The 17,229-nt window shown below is 39.2% G+C and overlaps 1 protein-coding gene across 1 annotated transcript in view; it reads left to right on the top strand.

Moving 5' to 3' along the window:
• The window catches only part of Fam199x (family with sequence similarity 199, X-linked), a 35,704-nt gene that overhangs the window by 11,050 nt on the left and 7,425 nt on the right, over positions 1-17,229 (top strand). Inside the window, exons 3-5 of the mRNA NM_001271176.2 lie at positions 10,767-10,916; positions 11,259-11,420; positions 16,151-16,411. Of these exons, the coding sequence (NP_001258105.1) occupies positions 10,767-10,916; positions 11,259-11,420; positions 16,151-16,411 (573 nt within the window). The remainder of the gene's footprint in view (positions 1-10,766; positions 10,917-11,258; positions 11,421-16,150; positions 16,412-17,229) is intronic.

Here is a 17,229-nt window from a genome sequence, read left to right on the forward strand (position 1 = left end):
CTGTCATTACTGTTGTTATTGAAGACAAGTCTTAGTCTGTGGTGATCTGATAGGACGCAAGGGATTATTTCAATCTTCCTGTATCTGTTGAAGCCTGTTTTGTGACCGATTATATGGTCAATTTTGGAAAAGGTTCCATGATGTGCTGAGAAGAAGGTATATCCTTTTGTTTTAGGATGAAATGTTCTATAAATATCTGTTAAATCCATTTGGTTCATAACTTGTTTGCTAGCATTGCGTTTTCCCTCCTATGTGGATTCATCTGTGTTTTAAGATCATGTTTTCAGTGAATGATTTTCTCTTTCCTTCCAGTCTATTTCTTGCTGTTCATCCTACCTAGATCATTAAAGTGTTTTAACCGTAAAATGTTTGAAGTGGCCCTAGTAATGATGATGCATGCCTATAACCCCACCCCTCAGGACACTGAGGGAGCTGGGAGGCAGCCTTGGGTAGGCAGTGGGACCCTGGGTATCCTTCTACCTGAAAAAAAAGTAGAAAAGGTAATAACAACATTGGAGAAAGCTTACTGGTTTTCCCCTGTTCTTAGGAAGAGTACTTTCAGTCTTTTGCCATTTAATATAATGATAAAAGTAGATTTTTTTTCAGTAAATGCTATATATCAAAAAGGGATTTTCATTCTATCGCTAGTATTGTCAGTATAATCTTTTTATCACGAAAGTGGTTTTGTCAAATTTTTTTCTGTATTTATTGAAATGTTAGATGATTTCTTCATTCTATTAATAGAATGATTAAAGTTGATCTTTTAATAAACTTGATGCTATTACATTGATTGCTTTTCCTGTTTAATCATCTTTATAGCTCTGAAATAAGCCCTAACGTTTCACAGTATTTAGTCCCTTTAAACTAATTGTGAGTGTAGTTTTATAGTATTCTGTTAAGGAAATTTATATTCATAATTGTAAGGGAAACTAGTCTCTAAATTTCTTGTGTCTGTGTATTAGTCAGGGTTTGCTGGAAGCAAAGAACAAATAGAATAAATACATACTAAATGGAGACTTATTAGGTTGGCTTACATGGTGTGGCCTGGGTAGTCCAACACTTGTCGTCTCGCAATGGGGAGGTTGAAAACTTTGTAGTTGCCCAATGCATGAAGCTGGGTGTCTCAGTAGTTTCAATCTAGTGCTTCAGGTCTAGAGAGTTTGTGGAGAGCCAGTAGTCTTCAGCCCATGTTGGAAACCCAAAACTGGCTTCTGATATCAGCAGAGAACAGAGCAGTAGAAACTGCAACAGAGTAAATAAAGTTGCCAGTAAAAGGGAAAAAAGAAAGGTAAGAAGAAAGCTTCCTTCTAGCTTTTAAATTTTTCTTTCTTTGGTATCTGGACTGCCATCCACATTTAGGGTGGGTCTTCCCATTTTAAATGATCCAAAAAAGAAATTCTCTCACAAAAGTACCTAAAGTCTTGCCTCCTTATCCAGCCAATTTGACAAACAAGATTTATAGCCTGTTAGAGGTTTGTTTATTAGGGTGATATGGGTCCCCTAGAAAGACTTAGGCATGGTGACACACATATTTAATCCTAGCACTCAGAATGTGAAGGTAAGTGGATATCTGCGAGTTCAAGATCAGCCTGCCCTAGACAGTGAATTTCATACCAGCCAGGAATACATAGTGAGACCCTGTTCCCCCAACATATCAAATAAAGAAAGAAATAAGCAAGCAAGCAAGCAAATGTAAATGAGGAAAGCACGTTCATAAGTTGTAGCCCATCTAATATTACGGATATATGTAATCATAAAGGTGTTATATAGATGATAAAAGGCTTTATATGTCAAATGAGAAAATACTATGGAATATTCTCCAAGGGAGGTGTTTCCTGACATTACTTATGCATTTACTGATTAAAGCACTGTAAATGCTAAGATGCTACTTCATCCAAAGACTAAGATCTTGCCTTTTAGATTAGCTACTGCTTTCCTCCCCCCAGAAATCCACTTGCAAGAGCAACAAGGACTCTTAGTTGCTGAGCCAACTCTACAGCCAGATTTCCTATTTGTGTTGGAGTATAGGTAATCTGTTCCCATGGATATTTAACATTTAAATATGTAAGGAAGTTTGAAATGCTTCCTTACCTTGTGAGATATTATTGATTACTATTAAGTATTATCAAGTATTAACTAATATTAAGTAGATCATGCCAGATAATGATTGCAACTTATTGTTAGGATTAATAGAGCAAAATCATTGAAGCTAGAGGTTAAACATCATCCACTGTCAGGGTTAAAATCTGCCTCTGTTTAAACTTTTGGGCAAACGTTTCGGTGCTACCCTAGTTAACATAAGTGATTCACCTATTCTTTGGAAAGTTATATTTGACTAGTCATACTTTCAGACATCATCTCTTGTTGAGCAGGAAAGCTTAGAGGATGCAAAGAGTGAGTAATAATGCTGTCACACTTTAAATCAAGAAGCACAATCTGAAATTACACATCAGCTGTTATAGAAATGAGGTTACTCCCAGAATTCTGCTGTATCTTGCAGAAAATATGGCAGAGGTTTGATTTAATTCTCTCCATGTGTCACAGCTACTGATTATGGTAGAAAGATACTGAATACAGTCTACGAAAAATATAGGATAGAACTCATTAAGCATTTTTTTCTGAAATACTCTATCAATTATAAAGTGGGAAATTGCTGGCCTGATATATAGGAGCTAATACAATTAATTGGGCTGTACAATTGCTACTGTAGCCCCTTATGTTCAATTGACTACTTGGCGTTTTCACTTGAATGACCTTGTTATGCCATGGTAACCCATTATCTGAGGGTGAGTCCTTGATCCCTGATGCTACTTCAAATTATAGTGGTTCCATGGACAAAGTACATGAGCCTTTGTGACATAACATAATACAGTGAACAATGACTGTTGTCTATTCAAAGAATATTTGTACACACCCCATTTCCCTGCGGTCCACATCCAGATTGCCATCTTATTTCATAGTACATTACAGGCCAGATTGCCTGGCATATTTGAAAACACTGTACTTGTGTTCAATTTTGAATTTGGTCACCACTTAAATGAATTTCTTTGAATAGCATTATGTGTGGGAATAAGTGTGTTAAGCTAGAAGAATTGGTTAACACTTGAAAAGTTTAAAGTATACTATCCTGGGTGGCTTATGTAATTGTGAAATATTTTCCATTAGTCTTAATATTTGACTCCTTAGTAACTATTTAGTTATCAGATAGGTCTTTTTTTCTTAAGGAAGGGTTTATTTATATTCTGGGGGTATGGTCCATTGTGCTGAGTAAGTCCTAGAAGCAGAATCTCAAGGAAGCTAGTCTTCATCAGGAGTCAGTGATGCACTGAGTGCTCCTAAACAACTTATAAATCATTTTATTTCTTCAAAACTTTCTCATCCATCCATGTTTTCTGTTTATGTGTATCAGAGTGTTTGTGAGATTACAACAAAATCTTCATGTCTAGTGCTGACCTTTGTTGTTTGTTTACTCAAGTTCTGTCACTTAGAAACCGTTTTGTGTCTACTCTTACATGCCACAGGAGTGCTTCTAGTTCTTGTATTGTGCACATTCTCAGCACTAATTTTCTTTACTTCCTTCTTTCTTATTTACCCTGCCTGCCTGCCTGCCTGCCTGCCTGCCTGCCTGCCTGCCTGCCTGCCTGCCTGCCTGCCTGTTGATCTACAGGATCTGTGTGCATAGTACTGACTGTCCTGGAGTTTGCTGTGAAAACCAGCTTGGCCTCAAAAATCACAGAGATCCTCCTGCCTCTATGCCTCTGCACCTCTGCCTCCCAAGGGCCAGGATTAAAGGCATGCTCCATCACTCCTGGGATCTTTTATTATTATTATTATTATTATTATTATTATTATTATTATTATTATTATTGTTATTATTAATGTCGTTTTCTTAACCTTATCCCGTGTTCTTGTGATCTATGGTTTTACTGAATTATTTTTCTTTCCCAAATGTCTTTTCCTTTCTCTCTGATGTCATTAAGCACTACCTTGTAAAAAATAAGCAAATCAATTTAGCAACATAGGACACATTCTCTAAGGGCTTTTACTATCTTTTAAGTAATCAGAAACCATGGCAAAGAATAGAAAAACAAAATACATTTTACCAAGTGTCACTTGTGTTTTCAAAGCTTCTCAAGTTGGGGACATGAAAAAAAAAAGCTCAGCACTCTTTTGGCTGAAGAGTCTGATCAACGTAAATTAATTAACTTACATAATATCAGCCAGCATGATGCTACAATCCCTGTAGCTGCAGTATTTAGGAGGCTGAGGCAGGAGGAACAAGGCAACCTGGGCTACATATAGAGAGCTCCACCTAGCCTGATACCTAGCTTGAGATTTTGTCTCAAATAAATGAATGAATGAATGAATGTGTGTATGTATTATGTACGTACATAGTATGTATTCATTCTAGGGTGTTTTTAACTTCCTATTATCAAAACTACTCTCCATTATTTTTTTATACTGCCTCATCTCCCACCACAAATACAAACCAAAGACAAAAATTAAGTGTGTATCATACAGCTTGACCCCCCCCCCAACAAACAGGCTCCAGAAATTAAAAGAAAATTTTCTTAAATTTTGAAACTATAGGAATTTTTATATTTTTTGGATTTATTGGGTTTATGTTTATTAATGTTTTGCATGTAAGTCTGTTTACCATGTGCATGCTTGGTGTCCTTGCAAGTCAAAAGAGGGCATCAGAACCCCTGGAACTGGAGCTCCAGATGGTTGTAAACCATCATACGGGTGCTAAGAATCAAACCCAGGTCCTCTGCAAGAGCAACAAGTGTTTTCAGTAACCAAGCAATCTTTTCAGCCCAAGTATAGGTATTTTTAGTGTATGTTTGTCTGTGTGTTCATGATCGTTTGACTGTGTGTGTGTGGGGGGGGGCATGCATGTAGAACCCAGAAGCCAATCTCAGGTGTTATGCTCAGGAATATCATCTGCATTTTTTGACAGAGGATCTCTTACTGACCTGAAATTCATCAGTTAAACTAGGCTGACAGGCCAGTGAGCCCCAAAGATCTGCCTGTCTCTGTTTTTAATATCTGGCACATGCTACATTGTGCAGTTGTACATGGATGATATTGTGTTACCTTCCAAATGGATGCATGGGATTATTTCTATCTTCTTGTATCTGTTGAGGCCTGTTTTATGACCAATTATATGGTAAATTTTGGAGAAAGTACCATGAGGTGGTGAGAAGAAGGTATATCCTTTTGTTTTAGGATAGAATGTTCTATAAATATCTGTTAAGTCTATTTGGTTCATGACTTCTCTTAGTCTGTCTACGTCTCTGTTTAATTTCTGTTTCCATGATCTGTCCATTGATGAGAATGGGGTGTTGAAATCTACTGTTATTGTGTGAGGTGCAATGTGTGCTTTGATCTTTAGTAAGGTTTCTTTTATGTATGTAAGTGCCCTTGCATTTGGAGCATAGATACTTAGGATTGAGAGTTCATCTTGGTGGATTTTTCCTTTGATGAATATGAAGTGTACTTCCTTATCTTTTTTGATAACTTTTGGTTGAAAGTTGATTTTATTTGATATTAGAATGGATACTCCGGTTCCCTCTTTAGACCATTTGCTTGGAAACTTGTTTTCCAGTCTTTTACTCTGAGGTAGTGTCTGTCCTTGTCACTGAGGTGTGTTTCCTGTAGGCAGCAAAATGCTGGATCCTCTTTATGTATCCAGTCTATTAGTCTATGTCTTTTTATTAGGGAATTGAGTACATTGATGTTGAGAGATATTAAGGAATACTGATTGTTGTTTCCTGTTATTTTTGTTGTTAGAGGTGGAATTATGTTTATGTGTCTCTTTTCTTTTGGTTTCGTTGCAAGATTACTTCTTGCTTTTTCTAGGGTGTAGTTTCTCTCCTTGTATTGGAGTTTTCCATCTATTATCCTTTGTAGGGCTGGATTTGTAGAAAGATACTGTGTAAATTTGATTTTGTCATGGAATATCTTGGTTTCTCCATCTATGTTAATTGAGAGTTTTTCTGCATATAGTAGCCTGGGCTGGCATTTGTGTTCTCTTAGGGTCTGTATGACATCTGTCCAGGATCTTCTGGCTTTTGCAATCTCTGGTGAGAAGTCTGGTGTGATTCTGATAGGTCTGCCTTTATATGTCACTTGACCTTATTCCCTTACTGCTTTTAATATTCTTTCTTTGTTTTGTGCATTTGGTGTTTTGATTATTATGTGACAGGAAGAATTTCTCTTCTGGTCCAATCTATTTGGAGTTCTGTAGGTGTCTTGTATGCCTATGGGCATCTCTTTCTTTAGATTAGGGAAGTTTTCTTCTATGATTTTGTTGAAGATATTTACTGGTCTTTTCAGCTGAGAGTCTTACTCTCTTCTATGACTATTATCCTTAGGTTTGATCTTCTCACCGTGTTCTGGATTTCCTGGATGTTTTGGGCTAGGAGCTTTTTGCATTTTGTATTATCTTTGATGGTTGTGTAGACGTTTTCTAAGGTCTCTGCTTCCCCTGAGATTCTCTCTTCTATCTCTTTTATTCTGTTGGTGATGCTTGCATCTATGAATCCTGATCTCTTCCCTAGGTTTTCTATCTCCAGGGTTGTCTCCGTTTGTGCTTCTTTATTGTTTCTATTTCCATTTTTATTTTTTTTCGAAATTTAACGTATTAGTTCTTTTTTTTTCTATATTAACTTGAGTATTTCTTATTTACATTTCGGTTGTTCTTCCTCTTCCCAGTTTCAGGGCCAACATCCCCATAACCCTTCCCCCTCACCTTCTATATGTGTGTTCCCCTCCCCGTCATCCCCTTATTACCGCCCTCCCCCCAACAATCACGTTCACTGGGGATTCAGTCTTAGCAGGACCTAGGGCTTCCCCTTCTACTGGTGCTCTTACTAGGCTATTCATTGCTACCTATGAGGTCAGAGTCCAGGGTCAGTCCATGTATAGTCTTTAGGTAGTGGCTTAGTCCCTGGAAGCTCTGGTTGCTTGGCATTGTTGTACATGTGGGGTCTCGAGCCCCTTCAAGCTCTTCCAGTCCTTTCTCTGATTCCTTCAACGGGGTTCCCGTTCTCAGTTCGGTGGTTTGCTGATGGCATTCACCTATGTATTTGCTGTATTCTGGCTGTGTCTCTCAGGAGAGATCTACATCTGGCTCCTGTCTGCCTGCACTTCTTTGCTTCATCCATCTTGTCTAATTGGGTGGCTGTATATGTATGGGCCACATGTGGGGCAGGCTCTGAATGGGTGTTCCTTCTGTGTCTGTTCTAAACTTGCCTTCCTATTCCCTGCCAAGGGTATTCTTGTTCCCCTTTTAAAGAAGGAGTGAAGCATTCACATTTTGATCATCCTTCTTGGGTTTCATGTGTTCTGTGAATCTAGTAATTCAAGCATTTGGGCTAATAGCCACTTATCAATGAGTGCATACCATGTGTGTTTCTCTGTGATTGGGTTACCTCACTCAGGATGATATTTTCCAGTTCCAAGCATTTGCCTACGATTTTCATAAAGTCATTGTCTTTGATAGCTGAGTAGTACTCCATTATGTAAATGTACCACATTTTCTGTATCCATTCCTCTGTTGAAGGGCATCTGGGTTCTTTCCAGCTTCTGGCTATTATAAATAAGGCTGCTATGAACATAGTGGAGCACGTGTCTTTTTTATAGGTTGGGGCATCTTTTGGGTATATGCCCAAGAGAGGTATAGCTGGATCCTCAGGCAGTTCAATGTCCAATTTTCTGAGGAACATCCAGACTGATTTCCAGAATGGTTGTACCAGTCTGCAGTCCCACCAACAATCGAGGAGTGTTCCTCTTTCTCCACATCCTCGCCAGCATTTGCTGTCCCCCGAGTTTTTGATCTTAGCCATTCTCACTGGTGTGAGGTGAAATCTCAGGGTTGTTTTGATTTGCATTTCCCTTATGACTAAAGATGTTGAACATTTCTTTAGGTGTTTCTCAGCCATTCGGCATTCCTCAGCTGTGAATTCTTTGTTTAGCTCTGAACCCCATTTTTTAATAGGGTTATTTGTCTCCCTGTGGTCTAACTTCTTGAGTTCTTTGTATATTTTGGATATGAGCCCTCTATCTGTTGTAGGATTGGTAAAGATCTTTTCCCAATCTGTTGCTTGCCGTTTTGTCCTAACCACAGTGTCCTTTGCCTTACAGAAGCTTTGCAGTTTTATGAGATCCCATTTGTCGATTCTTGATCTTAGAGCATTGGTGTTTTGTTCAGGAAATTTTCTCCAGTGCCCATGTGTTCCAGATGCTTCCCCACTTTTTCTTCTATTAGTTTGAGTGTATCTGGTTTGATGTGGAGGTCCTTGGTCCACTTGGACTTAAGCTTTGTACAGGGTGATAAGCATGGATCGATCTGCATTCTTCTACATGTTGACCTCCAGTTGAACCAGCACCATTTGCTGAAAATGCTGTCTTTTTTCCATTTGATGGTTTTGGCTCCTTTGTCAAAAATCAAGTGCCCATAGGTGTGTGGGTTCATTTCTGGGTCTTCAATTCTGTTCCATTGGTCTATCTGTCTGTCTCTGTACCAATACCATGCAGTTTTTATCACTATTGCTCTGTAATACTGCTTGGGTTCAGGGATAGTGATTCCCCCAGAAGTCCTTTTATTGTTGAGGATAGTTTTAGCTATCCTGGGTTTTTTGTTATTCCAGATGAATTTGCAAATTGTTCTGTCTAACTCTTTGAAGAATTGGATTGGTACTTTGATGGGGGTTGCATTGAATCTGCAGATCGCTTTTGGTAAAATGCCCATTTTTACTATGTTAATCCTGCCAATCCATGAGCATGGGAGATCTTTCCATCTTCTGAGGTCTTCTTCAATTTCTTTCTTCAGTGTCTTGAAGTTCTTATTGTACAGATCTTTTACTTGCTTGGTTAAAGTCACACCGAGGTACTTTATATTATTTGGGACTATTATGAAGGGTTTCGTTTCCCTAATTTCTTTCTCGGCTTGTTTCTCTTTTGTGTAGAGGAAGGCTACTGATTTATTTGAGTTAATTTTATACCCAGCCACTTTGTTGAAGTTGTTTATCAGCTTTAGTAGTTCTCTGGTGGAACTTTTGGGATCACTTAAATATACTATCATATCATCTGCACTATTTCCATTTTTAAATCCTGGATGGTTTTGTTGAATTCCTTCAACTGTTTGGCTGTGCGTTCCTGTAATTCTTTAAGGGATTTTTGTGTTTCCTCTTTAAGGCCTTCTACTTGTTTACCTGTGTTGTCCTGTATTTCTTTAAGGGAGTTATTTATATCCTTCTTAAAGTCTTCTATCATCATCATGAAATGTGATTTTAAATCCAAATCTTACTTTTCTGGTGCATTTGGATAACCCATTATTTGCTTTGGTGGGAGAACTGGGCTCTGATGATGTCAAGTAGTCTTGGTTTCTCTTGCTTAGTCTCCTCTGCTTGCCTCTTGCCATCAGGTTGTCTCTGGTGTTAGCTTGTCTTGCTGCCTCTGTAAGTGGCTTGACCCTGCTGTAGGCCTCTGTGTCAGCACTCCTGGAGAATTTTTTTTTTTTAAGCCAGATCCGGGAACAGATAAATTGCTCCTGGATTTGTGTGACCTGAAGCCTCAAGGCTTGGAGAACTCCAGGTGAGGAAGTTTCCAGCTGCTATTGCTCCTAGGTTCCAGGGGCTACTAGGCAGGTTCCTCTTGGGCCAGGAATGTGAGCAGAATTGGTTTCCCCTGAGGTCTCTGGATTGTTTGCACTCCTGAAATTCCTGCTCTCTCCCCCAAGGGATTTAGTTATAGAGGGCTGTGGGAGTGGTTCAGCTCCAGGTGCAGGCAAAAATTGCAAGGGTCCTGCCCCTGACTGCTGCTAGGTTCCTGTGTCCAGAGGGCGTAGATGGCACTAGGCAGGTTCCGCTTGGGTCACAAATGTGGGTAGAAGTATTTGTCTCCCCTGAGCTCTCAGGATTGTCCACACTTCTGAGGGTCCAGCTCTCTCCCCCATGGGATTTGGGTACAGAGAACTGTGGGATCCATTCAGCTCTGGGTGCATGTAGGCAGAAACCAGAAGTTGATCAAACTTTTCTGTGTGTTAAGTGTAGTTTTTCTCCTCCTTTGTCTATACATTGTCTTCCACTTTCTCAGTTCCTTTTCTAATCTTTCTTTGTTGAGTTTTTGCTTCATATTAACAGCACATTTTAAAAGACTTCATTGTTCTTATTGTCACTGTGCATTGGAGGATTCATGGAATTCTGTATCTTGAAACACACCAGTAAGTGGTGGATCATTTGGGTCTCCTGTGATTACAAACTCCTGCTTGCTCAAGCTCTATGGCCTGATAATAGTGTGGTTATAAATTCAAAACCTTATTTATTATTTAAACTTAGACTAGCAGGTTAGTAAGTCTCAGTTATGATTCATGCTTTTTAGAAAGTTCATTTTTGTGGGAAACTTCAAAGAAAATATCCTGACATTGATGTTTTGTGTAAAATAGGTATGGTTCCGTATTAGAATATTTCTCACTGAAAAGATTCTCTGATTAGATAATTAGTCTTGTATTGAAGTAAATTTTATTTTATTTTTGACTCATGATCTTTTGTAAGTGAGGGTGACCTGAGGCTGGTTATTTAGCTCTGGCTGTCCTTAGACTACTTGTCGTCGTCATTCTACTTCCTGTGTATTGCAGGCATGTGTACCAACCATGCCTTGCTTAAGTAACTTGTAATTGATGTATAAAATGTGTAACTATGTTTAAAATGCAGCTTGCAGTGTTTAATGTTCTTAACCCCTATCTTTGTTCCTTTTATAAGTTACCAGGCAGTGACATTGCCAGTGGAAGCGATGTACTTTCTGATGTCATACCCAGTATTCCAAGTTCACCTTGCTTGGTTTCTAAAAAGAAAAACAAGCACCGGAATCTAGATGAGCTTGCTTGGAGTGCAATGACAAATGATGAACAGGTAAATATGTTGACAGTCTTGGATGTTGACATTAAAACTGTACATGGAATAGAACTTAGCTGGAGAGAGGATGTGAAGCCCCCTTTATTACCTCTTTATAGCCACTGAGTTATGTGAATTGGTTAATTAGTCTAAAATTGAGTTTCAACTTTTTTCCATTAAACAAGTGAAATTATCTTAGCAATGATGTTAAGGAACAATCAACTTTCTTGTTCAGTGGTTGCTTCTTCATTGGAGCCCTGGACAAGACAATTCTTCTTATGTCTAAAATGTGTCATAATTCATATAGCAAAAGTCAGGGTTTAACACTGGCATTGTTTGTTGTACTTCTTCTTCACATAGGTGGAATATATTGAGTATCTGAGCCGAAAAGTCAGTACTGAGATGGGCCTTCGGGAGCAACTTGACATTATTAAAATCATTGATCCTTCTGCTCAGATCTCCCCTACAGACAGCGAGTTCATTATTGAACTTAACTGTCTCACAGATGAAAAACTGAAGCAGGTACGTAAAGTAAATAGAGATTGTTTATCCACTGAGCATGCCACCATCTTATAAAGTGTAGGCTTATGAAATCGTATGTGTATACATAGGCTCTCAGGAGCAGAATCACTGCTGAGAAATGTAACATTAGAAAGAAAATGATGGGAGACCTCACCGCCTGATCAGGTGGGCACTCCTGAGACTGCAGAGCGGAGGAGACCACCAACACTGCCCACCCCTGCCCACATCCCTGGCCCAAGAGGCAACTGTATAAGGCCTCTGGGTTCCCGTAGGGGAGGGCCCGGGAGCGGCAGGACCCCTGCGCCTGAGACACCGCCGGAACCTGAAGGAAACAGACCGGATAAACAGTTCTCTGCACCCAAATCCCGTGGGAGGGAGAGCTGAACCTTCAGAGAGGCAGACAAGCCTGGGAAACCAGAAGAGACTGCACTCTGTGCACATCCAGACGCCAGAGGAAAACACCAAACGCCATCTGGAACCCTGGTGCACGGAGGCTCCCGGAAAGAGCGGCGCAGATCTTCCCGGTTGCTGCTGCCTCGGAGAGGACTTGGGAAGTGCCCCGAGAGCAGACTTGAGCCTTGGAACCACAGGTGGGACCAACTTTTCCCCTGCAGGAAACCTGCCTGGTGAACTCAAGACACAGGCCCACAGGAACAGCTGAAGACCTGTAGAGAGGAAAAACTACACGCCCGAAAGCAGAACACTCTGTCCCCATAACTGGCTGAAAGAAAACAGGAAAACAGGTCTACAGCACTCCTGACACACAGGCTTATAGGACAGTCTAGCCACGGTCAGAAATAGCAGAACAAAGTAACACTAGAGATAATCTGATGGCGAGAGGCAAGCGCAGGAACCCAAGCAACAGAAACCAAGACTACATGGCATCATTGGAGCCCAATTCTCCCACCAAAGCAAACATGGAATATCCAAACACACCAGAAAAGCAAGATCTAGTTTCAAAATCATATTTGATCATGATGCTGGAGGACTTCAAGAAAGACATAAAGAACTCCCTTAGAGAACAAGTAGAAGCCTACAGAGAGGAATTGCAAAAATCCCTGAAAGAATTCCAGGAAAACACAATCAAACAGTTGAAGGAATTAAAAATGGAAATAGAAGCAATCAAGAAAGAACACATGGAAACAACCCTGGACATAGAAAATCAAAAGAAAAGACAAGGAGCTGTAGATACAAGCTTCACCAACAGAATACAAGAGATGGAAGAGAGAATCTCGGGAGCAGAAGATTCCATAGAAATCATTGACTCAACTGTCAAAGATAATGTAAAGCAGAAAAAGCTACTGGTCCAAAACATACAGGAAATCCAGGACTCAATGAGAAGATCAAACCTAAGGATAATAGGTATAGAAGAGAGTGAAGACTCCCAGCTCAAAGGACCAGTAAATATCTTCAACAAAATCATAGAAAAAAACTTCCCTAACCTAAAAAAAGAGATACCCATAGGCATACAAGAAGCCTACAGAACTCCAAATAGATTGGACCAGAAAAGAAACACCTCCCGTCACATAATTGTCAAAACACCAAACGCACAAAATAAAGAAAGAATATTAAAAGTAGTAAGGAGAAAAGGTCAAGTAACATATAAAGGCAGACCTATCAGAATCACACCAGACTTTTCGCCAGAAACTATGAAGGCCAGAAGATCCTGGACAGATGTCATACAGACCCTAAGAGAACACAAATGCCAGCCCAGGTTACTGTATCCTGCAAAACTCTCAATTAACATAGATGGAGAAACCAAGATATTCCATGACAAAACCAAATTTACACAATATCTTTCTACAAATCCAGCACTACAAAGGATAATAAATGGTAAAGCCCAACATAAGGAGGCAAGCTATACCCTAGAAGAAGCAAGAAACTAATCGTCTTGGCAACAAAACAAAGAGAAGAAAAGCACATAAACATAACCTCACATCCAAATATGAATATAACAGGAAGCAATAATCACTATTCCTTAATATCTCTCAACATCAATGGCCTCAACTCCCCAATGAAAAGACATAGATTAACAAACTGGATACGCAACGAGGACCCTGCATTCTGCTGCCTACAGGAAACACACCTCAGAGACAAAGTCAGACACTACCTCAGAGTGAAAGGCTGGAAAACAAGTTTCCAAGCAAATAGTCAGAAGAAGCAAGCTGGAGTAGCCATTCTAATATCAAATAAAATCAATTTTCAACTAAAAGTCATCAAAAAAGATAAGGAAGGACACTTCATATTCATCAAAGGAAAAATCCACCAAGATGAACTCTCAATCCTCATCTTCGGTTGGTTTATATACAAGTGTGCAATTTCTAGGCTTGAAAGTAAAATGATGCTATCTGGTGCTGGATAGAGGAGCCTTATTTTTTATTATGGCAGCTTGCTATTTTTGTAATATGGTGATTTGGTTGAACACAATAAAGTACAGTAGTAACTGATCTCCCCTTCTTCCTGGATGAGTGAGGAGATGATTAAATGTTGATGTCAGCATCCTTGAGCATATTCAGATGAGCTTCTGCTTCTGTTGAAAAGGATGCTGTGCTTGATTGTGGTCCGAAGCTTTGAAGCACTACTTGGCATCTCCTTCCTTGGAGGTCTCACTGTTTAAACATAACAGATTTGATAGCTTGTTGGTAAGGTGAGGTCCAGCTTGTCTCCACTAGGTCATCTTCATGTGAATCCGGTGGTTATACGGTTTTGTTCTAGGGATATTTCATTTTTTTAATAACGGTTTTAGCTGACATTCATGGAGAGAATGAATCCTTAGAACTGTGCCACTAGTGAAAGGAAATCCTGTCTAGAGTATGTTTCTTTACAAAGCTGTGTCACACCGTCCTTTGGGCCCTCTGCTGGAAAAGTAGAATCAAGTCTCAAATAATGCCTTTTAAACTGTATCCTCTAGTATTATAGATGTAGGACAGTACTGTATCATACCTCTGTGGATGTAAAATAGCTTGTACCTGCTTTACGATACGTAGTAGTGACCGTGCTTTATCAGAGCTGTTTTTAATGATGTTGCTCAGAATGTTTTCTTTCCAGATGATGATTGAGAAGCTAATTTAAAAAAAATGGTGCCAGGTACCACAAGAGTAACAGAACTGTGCTGTTTTCTCGGGTTTTGTTTTTTTACTTTTTTTTTTTTTAAATGGAGTGTGCTGGATGTCTCTACAGTTTTGTTCAGATGACTGCAGAACCTGGAAAAGCTGTTGCTGCTGTTGATGCATAACACACTGCTATTATTGGTCTTTTTATATAAATATAAATATATATATATACAGATATATAATTTGAATTTTTTGAAACTTTAGCTGTGCTGTCAACTTTGGAAAAAAGTATCCCCGTTTACTGTGTTGAGTTGGCACTGTACAGAAATTAACAGCCATATTGGTCTAGAAATGTTGAACTTAAGTTTTTTCCATTTGTACAGGGGTAACTGTACAAATACACTGTATTAAATATGTAAGGTCTTATCTACGTGGGTTTGATTACAAAAACTAATAAAGTATTCTCTAAATTTAAAAGAAAAAGAAAAAAGAAAGAAAGAAAATGATGGCTGAGGTAAGAGTCGTAGCTCAGTGGTACTCTGTAGCATGTGCGGAGCCCTGAATTCAACCCCCAGTACCGCCAAGAAAAAAAAATGACAATAATATTTGAGAGCATATGGTTTTAAGATGTTTTCTGTCAGTGAAGATCTAGACTCTGCTTTTAGTTCTATAGACCTTCAGACTTATTTCACCACTTAAAGGATGGCTTAGACTGAGGTCCAGATTTGTGTTGAATTTAAAACAGATGAGTAGTCAGAGTCAAAGTACTAATTAGACCTGGAGTGGTGACAAATGCCTGTGATCCTAGCCCTTGGGATGCAGAGCAGAAAGATGAGAAGTTCCTGACTAGTTAAGGACTGCAAGGCCAGCCTAGAGTACATGAGATCCTGCAGGAAACCCCCAAGCCCTGCTCAACAAGAGCCACGCTGGTAGGAAAATGGACAGGTGCTTTGAGATGTACCTTTCTGATCACTTCCAAATAGCATTTTTGCTACACCTTTGCTCTGGCACATGCTCTAATAGAAATGTTTTAAATTCTCTCTTTCTGATGTCTTGTGTTTTAGCATTTGTGAAAATTCTCTCATTTCTTACAACAGTAATACTCTCCCACATTTCAGCTAGTTTTTCTAGTATGGTAAGCATTCAAAATCAGGTACCATTGTGCCCCTCACTAAAATTAAGGGGGAAATGTACACTCATCAAGACATAAGATCATTAATCTACTTGAATTTTTAGTGGAAACCTTTGAAAATGTATAATCACATCCGTTTTTTTGTTTTTGTTTTTTCATTTCAGTCTTCATAGAATTCAAATTCTGAAAGCCAATAATAACATTTGCTACATAATATTTTATATTTTTAATAGCATTTTGGACACTGCTGATGTTTTAATCCTTCCTTTCTTCCCTTCCTTCATGCTGTCACTCCTCATCTCTTGGGTACTGTTTTCAAACAGTCTTAATCTATAGCCAAGACTGGCCTTGAATCTAATATTAAAGCTCAGGCTGAGCAGAATTAATGTACCTGAGTTGGTATTTATTTGTATATTTAGATATTTCTTATGACCTTTTATTCTACCTCTTTTATATATTTAAAGCACTTTGGGCATATGCCCCAGCATTTCGAGGGTAGAATATCAAGGTGCAATACTTAGCAGTGCTTGTCTGTGTGTCCCAAGGTCAGAAACTATATCAAGGAGCATAGCCTTCGTCAGCGGCCTACAAGGGAGGCCTGGAAGAGAAGCAACTTTAGCTGTGCAAGCACCAGTGGAGTGAGCGGTGCTAGCGCCAGCAGCAGCAGTGCCAGCATGGTCAGTTCCGCAAGCAGCAGTGGGTCTAGTGTTGGAAACTCGGCTTCAAACTCCAGTGCCAACATGAGTCGAGCACACAGCGACAGCAACCTATCTGCAAGTGCAGCAGAGCGGATTCGGGATTCAAAGGTAAAATGTCTAATACAAAAATGTACGATTCAAAATTAACAATTCAATTTCAAGCAAAGTACTCCTTCACTTAAACCTCTTGAAACTAAAAATCATTCCACTGTCTAGATGCCTATGGGTTTTGGTTTTGATTGACCAGGTTGAATGCTGTGCTAACCCACAACCATATTACCTTCAGTCTTCTCTGGTTTTTATGTTCCTTTTCATTAAGAAATATTGGAAGTAAGAAAATAACATCTAATTCTCAAGACTACAACTCACTACTAAGCAAATCTTACTATGTTGCTGGTGTTGCTGTCTATTAGATCCTAAAACTGACGTATGTGTTGGGGGGGGTGTACGCGCATGTGTGTCTATGTGCGTGTGTGCGTGCATGCGTGCGTGCGTGTTTAGTGTTTTCTTGATATTTCAGACTTAACTGTTCCTTGACTAATCAAAAAGTCTAATAAGGCTTTCCACAATTCTGTTCTCCTCTTCCATAGTTGAACCTTATTGTTGAGCACTTGTAAAAGAGAGCCAAACTGTACATAGAATGGTTCGGCGGCTTAGCATGGGAATGTGGTTCCTTGCAATGGCACAAACTTGAGTCAATTTAAAGATGAAAGGAGAATCTCTTTGGAAACTCATTAGTGATCAGAAGATATCCCTTCCCCATTTAGCCTCGTTTTGTTTATTTTTTGTTTTGTTTTATTTTTGTCAAAGTTTTATTTTTGTCAAAATGGAAGAAACAAAGCCATCCTTAGCTGCCAAAGAATTTCACTGGATATGTGGTAATTCCCTTTTGGTTTTGGTTTACCAGTGATGATGATTGAGTATCC

This window comes from Rattus norvegicus, chromosome X, assembly GCF_036323735.1.
Source record: "Rattus norvegicus strain BN/NHsdMcwi chromosome X, GRCr8, whole genome shotgun sequence".
NCBI lineage: Eukaryota > Metazoa > Chordata > Mammalia > Rodentia > Muridae > Rattus > Rattus norvegicus.